Genomic DNA, 21,445 nt, shown 5'->3' with positions numbered 1-21,445 from the left:
AATATAAAACAGTATTTGAATTTTTGTCCTTAGGAACTATAAAGATTATACATGATTTGGAAATGAGACTGTAGCAAACAATGGCCAAAGAAGAGTCACCCATTCTATGCCTTCTCCTTTGTCTGGTCACTCAGAAATATCCTACTATCAGCTATTATTTTGGGAAACTGAGGACCAGAGAGACCAACAGGAGAACAGGAGGACTGTTTATTTAAGGTATGCACCGGCCCGGTGGATTCATATCTAAAAAGCTGAGCATTTTAACAAAGACAGAGCAGGGTTTTTATAAGCAGTCTTACAGAAGCAAAGCAAAAGCAGTTAATTACATGATAGGTCACATAATCTACAGCATAGCATAACTTGTGGCGTTGCATAGCTGGTGGCCTTGTAGCTGTATTGAAAGAAAAAAAAGAACTGGCTAAATACAGACATTTGTAAAACATAGTCATGCTTAAGAAGCTAGGGAAAGGAGTAATAGTAAAGGAATTTATCTTTCTTTCTTTTTTTCCTTCAACCTTGCTCTGGAGGGGAGGGGGGTCTGGAGCCCATTCCTTTGGCCTTGGCTTCTCAAACAGCGTTATCTTATAACTGTCCTTGAAGTGAGCTTGCTAGGCAGAGGAAAATTTGTTCTTTTCTTTTAACCCTTGCCTTGCCTGTTACTTTTCTTGGAGTGAATGAATGCATATTTATTTTTAAATTTCTGCCTCACTATGATTGTTGTTGCTTATCACCTCCCATTATTTTTATCCATGTATTCACCATAGTCTACTTTTTCTTCTGCATAAATTCGAGACCCCTGGCTGGGTGCAGTGGGTCATGCCTGTAATCCCAGCACTTTGGGAGGCCAAGATGGGTGGATCACTTGGGGTCAGAAGTTTGAGACCAGCCTGGCCAACATGGCAAAACCCCATCTCTACTAAAAATACAAAAATTAGCTGGAAATGGTGGCGTGCACCTGTAATCCCAGCTACTCGGGAGGCTGAGGCATGGGAATCCCTTGAACCCAGGGGATGGTGGTTGCAGTGAGCCGAGATGGTGCCATTCTATTCCAGCCTGGGTGACAGATTGAGACTCCATCTCAAAATAAATAAATAAAAATAAAAATAAATTCCAGACTCCTTTTTCACTGATGTGCCACATCTCCAAGGCCTGGCTAGAATGCTGATACTCTGTGCCATGTCATCTTGACAGACATCACCCATTTGGCACACTTCCCTGTCCCCTGATCACCACATCTCATTTGCTGCTAGAGAAAATATTGTGCTGGAGTATTTCCTTCCATCTGTCTCATGATAGGGTCCTAACCCACTTGCCTGAGTAACTGCACACAATTCAGGGACATTTCGAGAAGCAAACTGCTAGCTGTTTTGGACTCATGCCTTACAAACTGATGAAGTACCTGTAATACAGGTCTTCGAAACATGGTTTCTATTTTCTTTCTTTTTTTTATTTTTTATTTTTGAAATGGAGTCTCTCTCTGTCGCCTAGGCTGGCATGGTCTCAGCTCACTGGAACCACCATCTCCCAGGTTCAAGTGATTCTTCTGCCTCAGCCTCCGAGTAGCTGGGATTACAGAGCACGCCACCATGCCCGGCTAATTTTTGAATTTTTAGTAGAGATGGGGGTTTCACCATATTGACCAGGCTGGTTTCGAACTCCTGACTCAAGTGCCCTGCCTGCTTTGGCCTCCCAAAGTGCTAGGATTACAGGTGTGAGCCACCGCACTCAGCTGGTTTCTATTTTCTTACAGTCTAATCTTTAGACTTTTCCTGATGCTTTAGCCCAGACCTGTATCAACGAATATGTCACCTTTTTATTTATCTTGCTATCGTATTCTAAGCAGGTTTTCATGTTCCTGAATAGTTTTCATAACAGTCATTTGCAATAACTGCAGAGCATTTCTGATTTGTTCTAAAAAGAAAAGCAATGAGGAAGAGTCAGAAAGTGGTTCTCCAGGGTGGAGTCTCGTGTCTTCTCTCCCTTCTCCCACTGTAGGAATTCCAGCGTATGGTTCCTGCTTGCATTGTCTATCCACAAGGGGCACTAAGGAGAAACCCCACAGAAGAACTCCCAGGGCCTGTTGTGGGAGTGCAGGGGCATGTGAATGAGGACCTCTCTTCCCCTCTCCTGTGTGTCTGGTGGAGGGCTGCTCCTGGCGTCATTAGTTAGTGACCAGCACTTCCAGCCAGCCTAGCTGAGGGAGAGAACGCCCTCAAACAGAGGCCCTGGGGAGCTTGCAGGAGGCAGCTTTTGGGTCCAGAGGCCACTGAGAGAGTGACCACCCAAGGGGAAGTGGGCTGAGCACAGATAGTGTTCACCACAGTGACCAAAACCTGCCAAATGCTGCTCTTGTGGAATTTACATGGGGTGTCAGACAATAAATAGAATTAAATATAAATAAGTAAATTGGCCGGGCGCAGTGGCTCACGCCTGTAATCCCAGCAGTTTGGGAGGCCGAGGTGGGCAGATCACCTGATGTCAGGAGTTTGAGACCAGCCTGGCCAACATGGTGAAACCCCCTCTCTACTAAGAATATAAAAATTAGGTAGGCATGGTGGCACGTGACTGTCATCCCAGCTACCCGGGAGGCTGAGGCAGGAGAATCACTTGAACCCAGGAGGCAGAGGTCTCAGTGAGCCGCTGAGATAGCACCACTGCACTCCAGCCTGGGCAACAGAGTGAGACTCTGTCTCGAAGAAAAAAAAGTCAATTATGCTAGTCAAGTATGCTAGAAGGTGACATGTGCTACGGAATTAAAAGGAGGGCAGGGTAAGTGAGATGGGGAGTGGGGTTTGCAATTAACAAACAGATGAATTTTTTAAAACCAGTAAAAGGAAGAACTACATTATATGTCATAAAAAGAATGTAGCTGGCTGGGTGCGGTGGCTCAAGCCTGTAATCCCAGCACTTTGGGAGGCCGAGACGGGCGGATCATGAGGTCAGGAGATCGAGACCATCCTGGCTAACACGGTGAAACCCCGTCTCTACTAAAAAAAATACAAAAAACTAGCCGGGCAAGGTGGTGGGCGCCTGTAGTCCCAGCTGCTTGGGAGGCTGAGGCAGGAGAATGGCATAAACCCGGGAGGCAGAGCTTGCAGTGAGCCGAGATCTGGCCACTGCACTCCAGCCTGGGCAACAGAGCAAGACTCCGTCTCAAAAAAAAAAAAAAAAAAAAAAAAAAAAGAATGTAGCTGCGTGCATTTTGGAAAAATTGGGGGGAAAATTCACTTTTTTAAAAAAATTTTTTTATTTTTTATTTTTTGAGAGGGAGTCTTGCTCTGTCACCCAGGCTGGAGTGCAGTGGCGCGATCTTGGCTCACTGCAAGCTCCGCCTCCTGGGTTTACGCCATTCTCCTGCTTCAGCCTCCCAAGTAGCTGGGACTACAGGCGCCTGCCGCCGTAGTAGAGACAGGGTTTCACCGTGTTAGCCAGGATGGTCAACGATCTCCTGACCTCCTGATCCTCCCGCCTCGGCCTCCCAAAGTGCTGGGATTACAGGCTTGAGCCACCGCGCCCGGCCGAAAAATTCGCCTTTAAACCCATCACCCTAGCTGTAAACAGCATTTGAGTATATTTTCTTTAGATCTGCTTTTCCTCCTGTGCATTGGTTTTCTTGCGTGACTTTAGTCACAGTCCGCATCTAATTTTGTCTCTTGCTTTTTTGATTGCTATTTTAACCCAGCTCTTCTATCCCCAAGGCCCATGTGTTTCTCCTCTCCTCCTCCTAAAGTGCCTGCCAGGGAGGCTGAAGCTGATCTCTCTGTTTCTCTGGTTCCAGATGAGTACAGACAACTCCAGGAATCCAGTCTCTGTGGACTCCAGTTAGCTAAGGCCTGCCTGACAGCCAGGAGGACAGGGCCTGCTGAGAATAGTTGTTAATAATGAGCAACACAACATATGTCACATACATGCGATATGTGTTAGGCCCTTGGCAGATATCGACTTCCTTCCCTTGTATTGGTTCATTTGATGGAGGGTAGGTGAAGGTCATGACCAGCCGGCACCGCCTGGAGCTCCCTCTCCCACGTAGCTGTGGTCCGGGTGGGCTTCCTTAGCCTCAATCCAGCTGGCCTTTTCCCAAGATGCTTTCTCCCCACCTTCCTGTCAGCACTGATGCTAGCCTACAAAGCAGTCTCATCGCCAATTTCTCTTCTTTCAGGAGAGACTCTGTGGACTCCAAGTCTTCTGCCACCTCCTCTCCAAAAAGGCCATCAGTGGAAAGGTAAAGGAAGCCACAGCCTTCTCCATCCCAATGTCCTATTCAGCCTGTGTCCCCTTCTCTGTTTTTATGGAGGAAGCCTAAGGCAGAGGAAAGAGGGGAAGGAAGAAACGTCCTACGTTATGTTGCCCCCATATTCTAAGACCCACACAGTCTTGCCACATTTCAGCCCTGGGGGACCCTCTGGATGTGCCTTTCATCTCTCTGTGGTCAATTGCTCAATTCATCATGTATTCATTCATGTATTTATTCATCCATCCATTTAGCAAGTGGGCCCCTGAATCAGGCGTGTGGCTCCTTCCCTGGGACAGCTGACTGGTTGCTGTTGCCCCATCATTGTCAGACGACCAGTCTCAAGGTCTGATTGAACCCAGTGAGGACAGAGGTCTTGAAAGCCGATACCTAGGCTGGGCACAGTGGCTCATGCCTGTAATCCCAGCACTTTGGGAGGACGAGGCAGGCAGATCACTTGAGGTCAGGAGTTCGAGACCAGCCTGGCCAACATGGCAAAACCCTGCCTCTACTAAAAATACAAAAATTAGCCAGGCATGGTGGTGGGCACCTGCAATCCCAGCTACTCGGGAGGCTGGGGCAGTAGAATTGCTTGAACCCAGGAGGCAGATGTTGCAGTGAGTCGAGGTCATGCCACTGCACTCCAGCCTGGGCAACAGAGTGAGACTCCATCTCAAAAACAAAAACAAAACAATGGCCAGGCACAGTGGCTCACACCTGTAATCCCAGCACTTTGGGAGGCTGAGGCAGGCGGATCACGAGGTCAGGAGATTGAGACCATCCTGGCTAACACGGTGAAACCCCGCCTCTACTAAAAAAATATAAAAAAATTAGCCGGGCGTGATGGTGGGCACCTGTAATCCTAGCTACTTGGGAGGCTGAGGCAGGAGAATGGTGTGAACCTGGGAGGTGGAGCTTGCAGTGAGCTGAGATCGCGCCACTGCACTCCAGCCTGGCTGCAGAGCGAGACTCTGTCAAAAAAAAAAAAAAAAAAGCCTATACCTGGAGTGGGCTCTCTGGATTTGGGCTGAACTGGCTAGGATGTCTACCCAAAAAATCATCCAGTCATTTAGTCATCAAATATTTATTGAGGGCCTACTATGTGGCGAGAACTGTTCTAGGTGCCAGGGATACAGAAATTCACAAAAGAGACAAAAATCCCTGCAGTGATGGGGGGCCTTTAGTCTAAATAGGGGGCGACAGGTAAAGTTTAGAAGGTGACAAGTCCTATGGAAAACAGAAGTGGAGAGGGAAGAGGATTGGGGAAGGATATTCATGGAGTTGTCAGAAAAGGCCTCATTGAGGAAGTGACCGTTAGGCAACAGCTTGAAAGAGGGTTTTAGCCAAGCAGATACTGGGGTCATTCCAAGCCAAGCACCCTGAGGTTGGGGTGTGCCTGGCAGAGTCAAGGAGCAGTGAGGTGGCCAAAGGCTGGAGCAGTTTAAGCAAGGGGGAGAGTTGGAGGAATGAGTAAAGCTGGAGCTATTGGAGGATACCGAGGGCGGGAATGATGTCACCAAATTTATCAGGATGGCTCTGGCTGCTGTGCCAGGAATGAAGGAGCAGCAACACCAGCCAGGCGGCTGTTGTGGTAATTCAGGCAAGATATCACAGTGGCATGGATGAGGGAGGTAATGGTGGAAGTAGGGTGAAGGGGTGGTTTCAGGATATATCTTGACAGGAAAGCTGACAGAACTTCCTGACAGATTGAATGTGGGGAATGAGAGAAACAGAGGAGTCGGGGATGAGTCCAAGATTTTTCACTTGAGCATCTGCAAGGATGGAGTTGCCATGAATTGGCATGGGGAAGACTGTGCTTATGCAAATCAGGCTTGGGGTGGAAAATTCAGAGTTCAGGTCTCGATGTGTTGGATTTGAGGCGTGTGTTAGTCATTCAGTTGGAGAAGTCGAATATGCAGTTGGATTATATGAGGCTACAATTCAGGAAGAAAGTCTCAGCTGGAAATATAAATTGCAGAGCCAAGGCCAGGTGCGGTGGCTCATGCCTGTAATCCCAGCACTTTAGGAAGCCGAGGTGGGCAGATCGCTTGAAGCTGGGAGTTCAAGACCAGCCTGGCCAACATGGAGAAACCCCATCTCTGCTAAAAATACAAGTCAGTCGGCGTGGTGGCAGGTGCCTGTAATCCCAGCTACTCAGGAGGCTGAGACAAGAGAATCACTTGAACCTGGGAGGCAGAGGTTGCAGTGAGCTGAGATCACGCCACTGCACTCAGCCTGGGGGACGGAACGAGACTCCATCTCAAAACAAAACAAAAATTGTAGTCATTAGTGTGTAACTGACATCTGAAGAACCTGGATGAGAGCACCAAGGAGAGATTGTGAGTAAAGGAATGGGTGTGAAGTGTGGTCTAAGAGAGTGGTCAGAGGTCACAGGAGGAGAAACAGGGCCAAGGAGAGCAGGCCAGGCCAGGAAGTAGCCAAGCAGCAGATCAAGGAGAACGATTAGGGTCCATGGGGCCATGTTGGGTTTTGGGGCACCCTGGTGGGAAGTTGCAGAATTATTTTAAGCCTAATGTATCAGTAAGATTGCCATTGGAAAGAAAAGTAGAGACACAAAAATTAGGTTGTTTAAGGTTTTATGAAGATTAAACAGGGCCGGGCGCGGTGGCTCAAGCCTGTAATCCCAGCACTTTGGGAGGCCGAGACGGGCGGATCATGAGGTCAGGAGATCGAGACCATCCTGGCTAACATGGTGAAACCCTGTCCCTACTAAAAAATACAAAAAACTAGCCGGGCAAGGTGGTGGGCGCCTGTAGTCCCAGGTACTTGGGAGGCTGAGGCAGGAGAATGGCGTAAACCCGGGAGGCGGAGCTTGCAGTGAGCTGAGATCCGGCCACTGCACTCCAGCCTGGGGGACAGAGTGACACTTCGTCTCAAAAAAAAAAAAAAAAAAAAAGATTAAACAGGCCTAGGCTGCATTGCACACCTCCATCCAGCATGGCAGCCGCTCCAGCTGATGAGTGGAAGCTATCTGGAGTGCTGATTGGAGAGGGAATCAGAGGCTGTAGAAAAAGTTCTGCAGTCAATTAGCAATGTCTGATGTGGGTCAGGCCTAGAAATGGTGGCTCCTAGAAATGGTTCTAGACCAGTGGATCTCAGCAGGGGTCATTTAGAAATGTGTGGAGGCATTTTGGGTTGTCACTATGAGTTGGGCCAAAGTAGGGGTAGGGCGAGAAGGAGAGGGATACTCCTGACATTTCGTGGCAGGAACCAGAGATGCCACGTGTGAAGACTTTCCTGGATAATGAAGGGTCATCTTATTCCCAGATGAAACACTGGCCACTTGTGACATTCTGGATTTGATACTGTAATAAAAACACTCGGGTGGGGCGCGGTGGCTCATGCCTGTAATCCCAGCACTTTGGGAGGCCAAGGCGGGTGGATCATGAGGTCAGGAGATTGAGGCCATTCCTGGCTAACACGGTGAAACCTCGTCTCTACTAAAAACATAAAAAATTAGCCGGGCGTAGTGGCGAGCTCCTGTAGTCCCAGCTACTCGGAAGGTTGAGGCAGGAGAGTGGCGTGAACCTGGGAGGCAGAGCTTGCAGTGAGCTGAGATCACTCCACTGCACTCCAGCCTGGGCGACAGAGCAAGACTCCGTCTCAAAAAATAAAAAAATAAAAAAATAAAAATAAAAACACTCGACGTTCGTGTAAGGATTTGAGCCTCCAGACTCCTCCTGACTTTGCCTTCATGGTCTTGAAATCCCCTAGCTCCCTCCCATAATGCATTCTTTCTCTGAAGATCAGTCAGACAGAATCTGTTTGTCCTTCCAGAAGCTGTGCCATTTCCTGCTGGTTCACTAGTGAGGGTAGGAAACCAAAAGGGACACAAGCAAGTCTCATTATCAGTATTTTTTTGAGATGGAGTCTCACTCTGTCACCAGGCTGGAGTGCAGTGGAGTGGATGAATGAATGAATGAATGAATACATGATGAATTGAGGAACTGACCACAGAGAGATGAAAGGCACACCCAGAGGGTCCCCCAGGGCTGAAATGTGGAAAGAAGAAGGTCCTCTTTGGAAGGAGTGCAATGCAACCTCCATTTCCCGGGTTCAAGTGATTCTCTTGCCTCAGCCACTCAAGTAGCTGGGACTACAGATGCGGCCCACCATGCCCAGCTAATTTTTTGTATTTTTAGTAGAGACGGGGTTTCACCACGTTGGCCAGTATGGTCTCAATCTCTTGACCTCGTGATCCACCTTCTTTGGCCTCCCCAAAGTACTGGGATTACAGGCATGAGCCACCATGCCCAGCTGCAAATCTCATTAATTTATCTCCTACCCAGACTGTTCCCTGCACGATTTATTTCTCTATTTCATTTTTCTCTTTCATTCATTCATCCATTCATTGATTTGGTAAGCACATCTATTGAGCACTTCCTTGCAAATTCAACATTCTCCAGGGATCAAGGGCACATGCATATACTGGGTGACTAGTGGAGATCATGGCAAACTAGAAAGTACGTGTCTGTCTGAAGGGGACAGCCACTACCCCACCCCAGCTGATTGTTGCTTTGGGGAAATGCAGGTCCAGTGTGCCATGTCTTCCAATTACTTAAAAAAAAAAAAAAACCAGACACCTAGATTTTCATATGAGACTCCCCCCAACCACCTTTTTTGAGATAGGATCTTGCCCAGGCTGGAGTGCAGTGGTATAAACAGGGGTCACTGCAGCCTCAGCCTCCCGTTCAAGTGATCCTCCTGCCCTAGGCTCCTGTGTAGCTAGGACCACAGTTGCATGTCACCACACCTGGCTAACTTAAAAAATATATTTTTTTGTAGAAACAGAGTCTCACTTTGTTGCCCAGGCTGGTCTCAAACTCCTGGGCTCAAGCAGTCCTCCTGCCTCAACCACCCAAAGTGCTGGGATTACAGGTGTGAGCCACCATGCCCGACCAAAACTCCCAATTATCAGTATCAGCAACATATTCACATTTTTCTGTGACACAGTAGGGAGACAAAACATATTTGTAGCCCACCTGTTTTCGACCTCTAAGGCCAGGCAAAGGTTAAAACTCATCATTTCTCCCTCCTTAGGGCTAACCATGAGTGCAGAGGCAGACACCAAAATGCATATTTTTAGAAAGGGGTAGGTATAAAACACCATGGGAGCATAGGAAGCATGTCTCAATATGACTATAAAAGTCAAAGGAGGCTTCATGGAAGAGAAAGTATTTGAGCTGAGAATGGAAAGTCTAATAGGAGGAGTTTTGGAGGCAAGTCAGGAGAGTCATTTCAAGCAGAAAGAAATGGCACACGCAAAGGTGTGGAAGTGGGAGTGAGCACGATGCTCCGGGAACTGTAGCTGGAGTACCAGGAAGAAGACCACGAAGGATACCATGGTGACAGGGGAGAAAGTTGACTGTTCTCAGTTGTCCTTTTACCTGGCTGTCAGAATGATTTGCCACTTGCAGAGCATGCTCGCTGATGCAGTAACAGAAATGCACTCGAGGTGGCGCACAGAAGCAGCGAGCCCGGCCTCCGGATGCCTCTACTCAGACCTGTGGCAGGAGGGTTTTTTAAGGGCTAGTGCGGTGCAGGCACATCCAGGGAACAGAAGGAAGCTGTTGATAAATCCAATCCCCAATCTCACCCCGGCCGGTGATGCCCTCTCTGCAGTTTGGCTCAGTTCCCAGGTGTGTGCACTGAAAGCAAAATGAGTGTGGCTGCCTGAAATGCTGCCCAGACACGAATTCCAGCCAGCCAGCCAGCTCCTAACTGGGGAGGCGGGACCAGGGCTGGGTGTGCCCTGCCAGGGAGGTGGGAAGAAATGCTCCAAACAGCCTAGTCTTGCTCAGGTAAGAGGACTCTGGAAACCTTTCTTTTAGAGACACAGTTGATGTGTTGAAAATAATTTGGAAGGGCGACAGACAGGTTCGTGGTCTGACTATACCCTTTGCTAGTTGGATGGGTAACTTGGGACAGTAACTTGGACAGATAATTCATTTCAGCTCTCTGAGCTTCAATCTATTGATCTGTAAAATGGAGACAATTATGAACCCCTCTCAAGGTCATTGTGAGGATTAAATAAGGTAATGAAATACCCAGCACTGTTCCCAAACCATGTAAGTGCTCAATGAACACATAATACTTTGTAATAATACTCACATGAAACTTGGTTATCTATGTAAACTGCATAACACTTTGTCACTTAGTTGCTTTCATCTGCCCCTTAAGATGGGTACTGTTGTTTAACCTATTTTACGTGTGAAAAAAACTGAGGCACCTAGGGGTTAAGGAACCCAACCAAGGTCACATAGCTACAAAGTGTTGGTATCAGGCTGTGAACCTGGGAGTTGAACTCCAGAGCCTAGGTTCTTAATAAGTAAACTAACTCAGTGCAGTCATTTCAAAAATGGCCACCATTATTACTGTCACTCGTTGGGGCTCCCTCAAAGCAGCATGCTACAGGCTCCCCTGACGGTTTTCCTGTGGTGAGTCATAGCTGTTGAGAGTGTGCAAGGGCGTGCACAGGTCAGCGAGGCACCATCCCAGCTGCAGGAGATGGCGTTACCTGGGTCCTGGGAGTTGACGGAGGCTGGCTCCGAGAGAGATCCCTCTCGTACTCCTGATCCCTCTCCTAGGCCCAGAGAGTGGAGCCACTGTCCTTCCAAAGAGGACCTTCTTTCCACATTTCAGCCATGGGGGATCCTCTAGATGTGCCTTTCGTCTCTCTATGGTCAGTTCCTCAATTCGTCATGTATTCATCCATTTATTCATTCATCCATCCGTTTAGCAACGATGTATCAAGTGTCCACCTAGGGCACTGTTACAGGAGCTGGAATGCAGTAGTGAACCTGTGACGGGGTCCCAATACTCTGGAGCCTGTAATCTGGAGATGGAGGCAGACGATGTTTATAAACACATGAACAAGTTAATCATACACTTGGATAAGTGCTGTAAAAGATAGAAATCAGGTGATGTGCTAGGGAGTTACAGTGCGGGGACTGTCAGCCTTGGCTGAGGTGGTGACGGAAGGCCTCCCTCATGCCAGCTGAGACCTGGAGGAGGAAGAGCATTCCAGGAAGGAAGACCAGCCTGTGCAAAGGCTGGGCACTGGGAGGATGGGTATGTTTAAGGAACAGAAAGAAGCAGTGCTGTGGGGGCCTTCCATAAACCATGAGAAGAGCATGGCATGAGATTACATCAAAAAGCGGGTAGGGGCAGGAAGTGCAGTGGCTGGGAGGCTGTGGTGAGTTTTTTTTGTTTTCTTTTTGTTTGTTTTTTTGGAGACACAGTCTCGCTGTGTCGCTCAGACTGATGTGCAATGGCGTGATCTCGGCTCACTACAGCCTCCGCCTCCCGGGTTCAAGCGATTCTTGTGCCTCAGCCTTTTGAGTAACTGGGATTACAGGCGTGCGCCACCATGCCCAGCTAATTTTTATATGTTTAGTACAGACAGGGTTTGGCCATGTTGGCCAGGCTGGTCTCGAACTCCTAACCACAAGTGATTCTCCCACCTCGATGTCCCAAAGTGCTGGGACTTTAGGCATGAGCCACTGCACCTGGCCAGGAGTTTTACTTTATGCTAAAAATAATTGGAAGCTGTTACACCACCAATCCCCAACCTTTTTGGCACCAGGGACTGGTTTCATAGAAGACAGTTTTTCCACGGACCAGGGCTTGTGGGGGATGGTTTCAAGATGAAACTGTTCCACCTCTGATCATCAGGCATTAGATTCTTACAAGGAGCGTGTAACCTAGATCCCTCACGTGCACAGTTCACAATAGTCCCACTTCTTGCTGTGTGACCCGATTCCTAACAGGCCACAGACTGGTACTGGTCTGTGGTCCCAGGGGGTGAGAACCCTGTGTTGGAGGGTTAGAAGCAGGGGAGTGACTTGATCAGTTATGGATTTTTGAAAAGTCCCTCTGGCTGCCCTTTGGCAAATGGGTTGTAGTGGGGGAAGAGGACACAAGGAAACCAGTTTGGGGGCTGTTGTGACTGTTCAGGTGGGAACCCAGTGACCAGGACCAGGCTTGGGGGCAGGCACATCCATTTTTGGTTGCTGACAGCCCCACTAGTTCACACCCTGTCCAGCCTTTCCTCACCCAAACCTCCTGCTGCAGTCTGACTCCAGGAAAAATCTGCTTGGATCTCAGCTTCCCTGTCCCTCCACCATGCTGCCAGGCAACCCAGTTGTCAGGCAGGGTCGGGTAGAATCAAGGCTAGATTAATCTAGGACAGCAAGTTTCAAAACTGCATTAAAAATAAATAAATAAATAAAAGCTAGGAAATGAATCCCTTTGGACAAAATTTTTAGAAATTCAAAATGTAAACCTTATAAGAACAGAGCTTTGCATCCCCGGCCCACCTCACCAGTATGCACGGAGACACCTTTGAGGAACCTCAAGTCTCTAGAGAATGCAAAAATCCCAAAGGTCCAGGGGTCTGGAGTGAAAGAGGGGATCCAAGGTCAGGCCAAACAGCAAGAGGTGGGGGACAGGGAGGTCACCAGCAGAGTCCACACTGAGCTGTGCCCAGCTAGATGTTGGATGAGATTCTCTGGTAACTCCAGGTTGTTGATCCTGAGAAGTCTGGGCTACTCAGTCAGTCTCACTCTCAGACACAACTCCCTGGGCCTGAAAGACTTTGGCAGAAGTCCAGAATCCTCTTCTTCCTGAAAGGAAGTAGCATGTCTACAGCCTGAAAGTGAACATGAGAAGCAGCTGTGGATCCAGGTCCCAAGGCTGCCTGGTGCAGCTGCCCAGGCTGTGCACTGTACAATTACAGGAGGTATCAAGCTAATAATGTGAATGGTGCCTCCTGGAGTGAGGAAATGCAGCAGCTCTCTGGGCACTTCCACAAGGGCTCAGTTTGGTAAGACCCTCGAATGGGTCTTAATTTCACTCCAGGAGGGGACCTTAATTTTTTCAACTCTGATGAATCCACTTTTTTCTGAGCAGAGATATAGGGGCTGGCTGGCAGATTCTGATGGGTTATTGAAAAAGGAGGTGAGAAGAGCAGGGGAATGAAGACAGAGACTTCCTAACTTCCTGGCTCCTACCCTAAGAATAGTGCAAAAACATCTCTGGAGGGAGGGAGTTGTGCAACTATCACAAAGTCATGCCAGGCACAGTGGCTCATGCCTGTAATCCCAGCACATTGGGAGGCCAAGGCGAGTGGATCATTTGAGGCCAGGAGTTTGAGTCCAGCCTGAGCAACATATTGAGAACCCCATTTCTACAGAAAAAAAAAAAAAAAAATGGCCTGATGTGGCAGCATCTGCCCGGAGTCAGTCCTAGTTACTTGGGAGGCTGAGGCGGGAGGATCATTTGAGCCCAGGAGTTCGAGATTGCAGTGAGCTATGATTGACACACTTCACTTCTTCAAGGCTCCGTTCCATCATCTGTAAAATGGGCCCAGTAATTTGTGACTTTTAGGGTTATCAAGAAGAATAAAGAGCAGACCTGCGGTAAATGGTGGCTTTTGTTTTACCATCCTTAACAAACCCCGGAGTCTGGTTAGATCTTTTCTCTCCAACTCCCTCTCCTGCTCACAAGCTCCCTCGCCCTCACGCTCCAGCTACACTGAGCCCTTTGACATTGCCCATGCAAACCTTGGTCTTCCACACTTCCATGCATTTCTGGCACGAATGCATTTTTTGGCTGGGCACCATAGCTCATGCCTGTAATCCCAGCACTTTGGGAGGCCAAGGCGGGTAGATCACCTGAGGTCAGGGGTTCAAGACCAGCCTGGCCAACATGGCGAAACCCCGTCTCTACTAAAAATACAAAAATTAGCTGGGCGTGGTGGCGCACGCCTGTAATCCCAGCTACTAGGGAGGCTGAGGCAGGAGAATCGCTCGAATCCAGAAAGTGGAGGTCACAGTGAGCCAAGATTGTGTCACTGCACTCCAGCCTGGATGACAGAGCGAGACTCCCTCTCCAAAAAAAAAAAAAAAAAAAGTGTTTCTCACATCACAAAAGTAGACATATTCTTTATAGAAGATTTAGCAAATAGGCATAAGCAAACAATCTATCATTCCACCTCAGAGAGATAATTGCTATTAACATGGTGTTATGGGCTGAATGTTTGTGACCCCCTAAAATTCATATGTTGAAATCCCAAACCCCACTGTGACTGTATTTGGGGATAGGGCCTTCGTTAAGGTTAAATGAGGTCATAAGGGTGGAGCCCTGATCCAATAGGATTACTGTCCCTATGAGAAGAGCCACCATGTAAACACAATGAGAAGACTGCCATTCGCAAGCAAAGAGACAGCCCTCACCAGAAAGCAAATTGGCCAGCAACTTGATCTTGGGCTTCCCAGCCTCCAGAACCATGAGAAATAAATTCTGTTAGCGAAGCCACCCAGTCTGATATTTTGTTATGACAGCTTGAGCCACATAGTTAGCCTTCTAAATGTCTGTGCGTGTATGCATACACACACACACACACACACACACACATATACACTTAAAACCAGTATGAGATAATTCTTGGATAGTACATCATAGATTATAGCATAGGTGTTGACTGGGTGTGGTGGCTCACACCTGTAATCCCAGCACTTTGGAAGGCCAAGGCAGGTGGATTGCTTGAGCCCAGGAGTTTTAGATCAGCCTGAGCAACATGGTGAGATCCCATCTCCACAAAAAAATGTAAAAATTAGCCAGGTATGATGGTGTGCTTCTGTGATCCCAGCTCCTTGGAGATTGAGGTGGGAGGATTGTCTGAGCCCAGGAGGTCAAGGTTATAGTGAGCCATGATTGCACCACTGCACTCCAGCCTGGGTGACAGAGAGAGATCCTATCTCAAAAAATAAATTAATAAAAAGAGCATAGGTGTTGGAATTAGACAGATGTAGGTTCAAATCGTGGTGGTGTATAGCCTTAGGCAAATCTCAGTGGTGTACCTCTCTGGGTTTATTTCCTCATCTTTAAATGGGGATGATGAGAGTATCTACCTCCTGGGATGGGTATGAAGATTAAATTGGAAAATGCTTGTAAAGTGTCTGGCACAGTTCTGGCATCCAGTAAAGCCAGCCCTTTTAAATGGTGGTAGATAGTCGCTATTCACTAGACTGTAAGCCCCTTGAGGGAAGGAGCTTTGCTGACTTATCTGCATTATCCCTTGTTCTTGGCAAGTACCTGGAGAATAGGTGTCTAATAAATATTCAGTGAATGAGTGAATAAACAGTTCATACATTTAGGAGAGCATAGATAGCAGCTAGCACAGTGCATAATCAATTGCATATAATTATTGGTGGCGTTACACTGTTCTACAATGAGGAAAGCACAGTGGCTGGTTAAGAGCCAACTGCCTGGGTTTGAATTCTGTTTCTACTGGTTCGTCGAAGTGTGACCTGAGCCAAGTGCACCTTTAGATACATCTTTCTCTACCATGCACTTTAAAATGCATCTCTCAAATGGGGATAAGAATAGTATCAACCTCATGGGGTTGTCATGAGGATTAAATGAGATGATCCATGTCAAATGCCTAAAATAGTACCTACCTCATTGGGTTATGAGGATTATAGGAGATCATCCATCAAGACATCTAGAATGCTGCTCAATAAATGCTTTACTCTCTTAATGTCAAATGTCTGTTACTGATTGTCATCCTCAGATCAAACAGCAGCAAATCAAAAGCGGAGAGCCCCAGAACACCTAGCAGCCCCTTGACCCCCACGTTTGCCTCCTCCATCTGTCTCCTGGCCCCCTGCTATCTCACAGGGGACTCTGTCCGGGACAAGTGTGTGGAGATGCTGTCAGCAGCCCTGAAAGCGGACGGTGAGAGAGCCTGGGCTAGGGATGAGGGAGGGAAGGGGTTCCTTTTCCCAATCTCGCCAAGGGCAGATGAGATTCAGTCTTTCTCAGCACCCCTGGGGATGGTACAGGAACACTGTAGTTCCTGGCACAAGCAGGCTTCACTGCCTATGTTGTGTCTGGCTGATACCAGTATTTCTCGAATCTCTTTTAGATGATTACAAGGACTATGGAGTCAACTGTGACAAGATGGCATCAGAAATCGAAGATCATATCCTTGAATTGTGCCAGGGCTGTGGGTGTCTGGACCGTCTAGCAGCACCCCTCCAAGGTGCAAGCGAGCTGGGAGAGTGAGGAAGGAGAGGAAGGGCTCCAGGAACAGCCCCTGCTCTGCCCCTGAACCAGAGCTCTTAATTCTATCTAACATTAATTATTATTTTACACCTGCCAGCAAAACTTGAAAATGAGCAGTACCTCATTTAGTGTTGATAACAACCCCACAGGGTAGGTTCCCTGATTTATCCAGTTTCATGGGTGAAGTCACCGAGACTCAGAGAGGTCGAATCATTTCCCAAAGCCCATACAGCTAACAGTAGTAGCAGAGATGGGATCTGAACCCTGAAAGTGTGGCCCTGGAACCTGGAGGCTCAGCGGCTGTGCCAGCTAGGCTGTGTCATAGCGTGCCTCAGTTGGTCAAGTCGTTACCTCCAAGAACAGACTAGACTGAGAAGTCAGCATTTCTCATGCTCAGCCTTTTCCCTTCTCCCATCCTCTGATGTTAACAGCTCCCCTTTTTTTATTGTTGTTGAGTCGGAGTTTCGCTCTTGTTGCCCAGGCTGGAGTGCAATGGCGCAATCTCGCCTCCCTGCAACCTACAACTTCTGGGTTCAAGCAATTCTCCTGCCTCAGCCTCTCAAGTAGCTGGAATTACAGGCATGCACCATCACACCTGGCTAATTTTGTATTTTTAGTAGAGATGGGTTTCACCATGTTGGTCAGGCTGGTCTCAGACTCCTGACCTCAGGTGATGCACCCCTGCTTTGCCTCCCAAAGTGCTGGGATTACTGGCGTGAGCCACCATGCCCAGCACCCCCTGCCCCATTTTTTTACTCCCAAATATATATCAAGCACTGCAATGGCCAATTGACAATTCCTACCTCTGTTAGCTCTCACAGCATTCCCTGTGAGGCAGAGACGGTTCCCATTTTACGGAAGAGGAGTCTGAGGCTCAGAACTACTCGGTGTCAAAGCGGGACTGGAGACTTTGTCTTTGGATTCCACCTACTGAACCCTTTCGATGTGCCCCCTGCTCCCCAGCTTATCACCTGAAAGGGGCCTTGTGTAGACAGGAGAGGTGACCACCACTGGGATATATTAATAGATCTCTTGCACCAAAAGATGTTTGGCTTGGGAGAAAAAAATTCCCTCCTCACTTGGCCCCCATTGAATGAAAACATGGAGCTTCTTTTACTAGAGACAAAGGTTTGCATGGTGTCGGAGCGGGGAGGCAATCAGGGGACAGGAAGTCTAAGTGTCACACCGAGATGCAAGCGACCCTTTTGAGGGCTCCTGGGCTCTACCTGCGGAGTTCAGCAGGGTCTGTTGGGGAGGGTCAGGGGCCGATCTGCAGACGACAAATTTGCGTTTCCATCTCCTGCCTGTGGCCTACCCTAATTCCCTCCAACTCATTTTCTGGTGGTTTCTCTCTACTCTCATTTAATGATTAATCAGCAATACCTCAACAAGTCTGGAGCCATTCAGCACCTCAAAAAGTACATTTTCATCATTTCCCATTAATTCAGGAAGGCAGAACTCAAGGTGTCAGAACTATCACAAGTTTCATCTTCATTTTCTCCTGAACAGTCATCCCTCCAAGCAGGTCCTTTCCACCTTTAAGCCCAGTTTGAAACAACAGCAGATGGTCCAGTACAAAGTTCCACTCCCAGCCTTTCCTCCATCCACTTTTTTTTTTTGAGACGGAGTCTCGCTCTGTTGCCCAGGCTGGAGTGCAGTGGCCGGATCTCAGCTCATTGCAAGCTCCGCCTGCCAGGTTCACGCCATTCTCCTGCCTCAGCCTCCCGAGTAGCTGGGACTACGGGCGCCCACCACCTCGCCCAGCTAGTTTTTTTAACAATATTTTTTAGTAGAGACGGAGTTTCACCGTGTTAGTCAGGATGGTCTCGATTTCCTGACCTCATGATCCGCCCGTCTCGGCCTCCCAAAGTGCTGGGATTACAGGCTTGAGCCACCGCTCCCGGCCTGAATGTCCCTGTTCTAAAGGAGAGGAAATCAAAGCTGCATCAAACCCTTTAGCTCTTTGTTCTTAGCTAGCTGGAGGTCAGGGGGAGGGTACATTTGGGGGCTTGACTGCTCTGTGTCCTAAAATAGATCTGTGCTCTTTGGAGTGGCCCTGTGCTAACAATGCAGCCAAAAGTTCCTCTGAGGGGCCGGTGCCCCCTGGTCTGCTCTCCACCTCGTCCCCTCCTGTGACCTTGGGGCATGGAGACGGAGTCAGAGACTGGTGAAATATCGCCAGCTCTGCTGGCTCCACATATCAGTACACCCGAGGAATCCCAAGTGGCACATTTTAAAACACATTTTTCGGCTTTCACATGCATTGTGGCATATTCTTTGCTTTTCACACTTTTATTGTACAGACAGCATTAAAACAATAACAGAATAAAGAAAGAATACCACCTCCCCTCCCACCACTTCTAGCAAGTCATCTGTTTTCATTTTTCCACATTCCCCGCAGTCGCTTTCTTGTATATGGTTATTCCCAGCAACAGCTTTGTCTTCCTGATCTTCCTTGGCTCAGGAGACCAAGAAAATGAGGCTGTGTTCCCCGAGCTCCTCCAGAGGGTGGAGGGAGTGGGAGGCTCGGAAGCCTGCCTAGGATGCAGTGTTTGGACAGAAACTCACTGTGGTTGGTGGCCAGGGGTGACTTCCTGCCGGGTGAGTGGAGAGAGTGTTACCGTCAGGAGGGGTCTGGCTTCCAGCCCTGTCTCTGCCGGGAATTTGCCCCATGGCCTTGAGCAAGGGCTTGCACCCTTTCTAAGCCTCAGCTGCCTCATCTATTAATGGGAGAAGTAACTCTGACCAGCAATTCCCAGCGTGGGTTCCATGGGATGGTAACAGGTCTTGTAGCGGAAAGGATGGAGGGGAAGGGGACTCTATAATCAAATGTATTGGGAACACCAGATTAAACAAAGCTCAGTGGTTTCTTTTTTGCAATAAGGCCTCTTAGAACCTTAAACATGTGGCTCTTAATCTTTTCCGCTGACAGCAGGACTCACAACCTCCAGGGGCCCTTCCCAACTAGAAGTTCTCTGCATCCTTGTCATCATCTTAGCAGCCCATGTATGTTGAGCATTTGATATATCCCAGACACCACACTACTGCATCGTGTGGCTTAGTTCACAGAATCCTTGTATTTTATAAATAAGGAAACTCAGGCGTATAGAGGTTGTGTGACTCACCTGAGGTCACATAAGAGGCTCAGACAAACCCAGGGTCCTGGTATCCCTGACACTATAGTGCTTGCTATGATCTGATCTTACCCCAGAGACTTTTCTGTCTCTGATACTTGGCTGACCACAAATGCCCAAGAGAGATCCCCACTTGGGGAGTCAGAGGTCACAAAAGAGGGGCCCAACCCCTGTAGAAATCCAGGGATAGGAAGAGAGGGTCCTGGAGTTCCTCAGGCATCAGGGCCAGGCCTGCACCCTTCCATGCCCCTCCACGAGTGGCTGGCCCACCCTTGACTGTGTCACATATCTACCAAGAGCTCAAGAGCACAGACATGAAGTACCGGAACCGCGTGCGCAGCCGCATTAGCAACCTCAAGGACCCCAGGAACCCCGGCCTGCGGCGGAATGTGCTCAGTGGGGCCATCTCTGCAGGGCTCATAGCCAAGATGACAGCAGAGGTGAGAGCAGGGCGTCTGCATGGTGGGGCAGGAAGCCAGGTCCCCCCAGCCCTGCCTAGTGCAGAGGGTCAGTGGCTCGTGACTCAGCAGCGATGAGCCAGGGAGCTTTTCCAACCAGCCTCATCTCAGCCTCCCCACCAGGCTCTGGACTAGCAGAATCCTGAACACAGCTAATAGGTTCTAAGTGCTGTGCTAAGCATATTCAGCGAATTGGCCAAGTTGTTCACACCAACTGAGATAGAAAGGTGTATTATCCCCATTCTACAGATGAGGATCCTGAGGCTCAGAGGAGTAAATGGATTTGCCCATGCACACAGCTAGAAACAGCTGAGGCCAGGAGGCAAGCTGTCTGGCCCCAGAGCTAGATTGTGCAGAGTGCGTGGGGGTGTACGTGTGGAGTGCGTGTCCGTGTGGTACATATGATGTGTGAGGTGTGTAGGGGTATATGTGGGGTGCGTGTGTGGTGTGTATATGTGGGGTAAGTGTGTGGTGTGTATATGTGGAGTGTGTGTGGTATGTATGTGTATGTATGTATGGAGCATGTGCGCATGGTATATATTAGGGATCCCCAACCCTCGGGCCACTGGCTGGTACCTGTTGGGAACCAGGCCACACAACAGGAGGTGAGCAGTGGGCAAGCTAGCGAAGCTTCATCTGTGTTTACAGCCTCTCCCCATCACTCGCATTTCTGCCTGAGCTCCGCCTCCTGTCAGATCAGTGGCGGCATTAGATTCTCATGGGAGCACAAACCCTATTGTGAACTGTGCATGTGAGGGATCTAGGTTGCACGCTCCTCATGAGAATCTAATGCCTGATGATCTGTCACTGTCTCCCAGCACCCCAAGTGGGGACCATCTAGTTGCAGAAAAACAAGGGATCTCAGGGCTCCCACTGATTCTACATTATGGTGAGTTGGATAGTTATTTCATTATCTATAACACAATGTAATAATAATAGAAATAAAGTGCACAATAAATGTAATGTACTTGAATCATCCTGAAACCATCCCCCACCTCGTCTATGGAAAAACTGTCTTCCAGGAAACCAGTCCCTGGAGCCAAAAAGGTTGGGGACCACTGGTGTATATGATGTGTGGAGTGTGGGGGCTGTGTATGTGTGGAGTGTGTGTGTGTGTGGTGTGTATGATGTGTGAGGTGTGTTTGGTGTTTAGTATATGTGTGTGGTATGTATGATGTATGGAGTGTGTGTGGTGTGTATGATGTGTGAGTGTATTGTGTATGATGTGTGGAGTGTGAGTGGTGTGTATGATGTGTGGAGTGTGTGCATTGTGTATGATGTGTGGAGTATGTATGTATTGTGTATGATGTATGGAGTGTGTGTATGATGTGTGGAGTGTGTGTATGATATGTGGAGTGTGTGTGTATGATGTGTGGAGTGTGTGTATGATGTGTGGAGTATGTGTATGATATGTGGAGTGTGTGTATGATGTGTGAAGTGTGTATGATGTGTGAAGTGTGTGTATGTGTGGAGTGTGTGTATGATATGTGGAGCGTGTGTGTATGATGTGTGAAGTGTGTGTATGTGTGGAG

General features: G+C 48.4%; 1 protein-coding gene and 1 pseudogene across 1 annotated transcript in view; one reads left to right on the top strand and one right to left on the bottom strand.

Moving 5' to 3' along the window:
- The window catches only part of TCEA3 (transcription elongation factor A (SII), 3), a 46,787-nt gene that overhangs the window by 13,721 nt on the left and 11,621 nt on the right, over positions 1-21,445 (top strand). Inside the window, exons 5-8 of the mRNA XM_011977818.1 lie at positions 4,160-4,222; positions 15,828-15,991; positions 16,182-16,238; positions 19,741-19,895. Coding sequence (XP_011833208.1) covers positions 4,160-4,222; positions 15,828-15,991; positions 16,182-16,238; positions 19,741-19,895 — 439 coding nt within the window. The remainder of the gene's footprint in view (positions 1-4,159; positions 4,223-15,827; positions 15,992-16,181; positions 16,239-19,740; positions 19,896-21,445) is intronic.
- On the bottom strand, positions 105-1,423 carry LOC105538082 (annotated as a pseudogene).

The sequence above is a fragment of the Mandrillus leucophaeus genome, unplaced genomic scaffold (assembly GCF_000951045.1).
Source record: "Mandrillus leucophaeus isolate KB7577 unplaced genomic scaffold, Mleu.le_1.0 Scaffold185, whole genome shotgun sequence".
Taxonomy (NCBI): domain Eukaryota; kingdom Metazoa; phylum Chordata; class Mammalia; order Primates; family Cercopithecidae; genus Mandrillus; species Mandrillus leucophaeus.
This window is presented reverse-complemented; position numbering and strand designations above follow the sequence as displayed.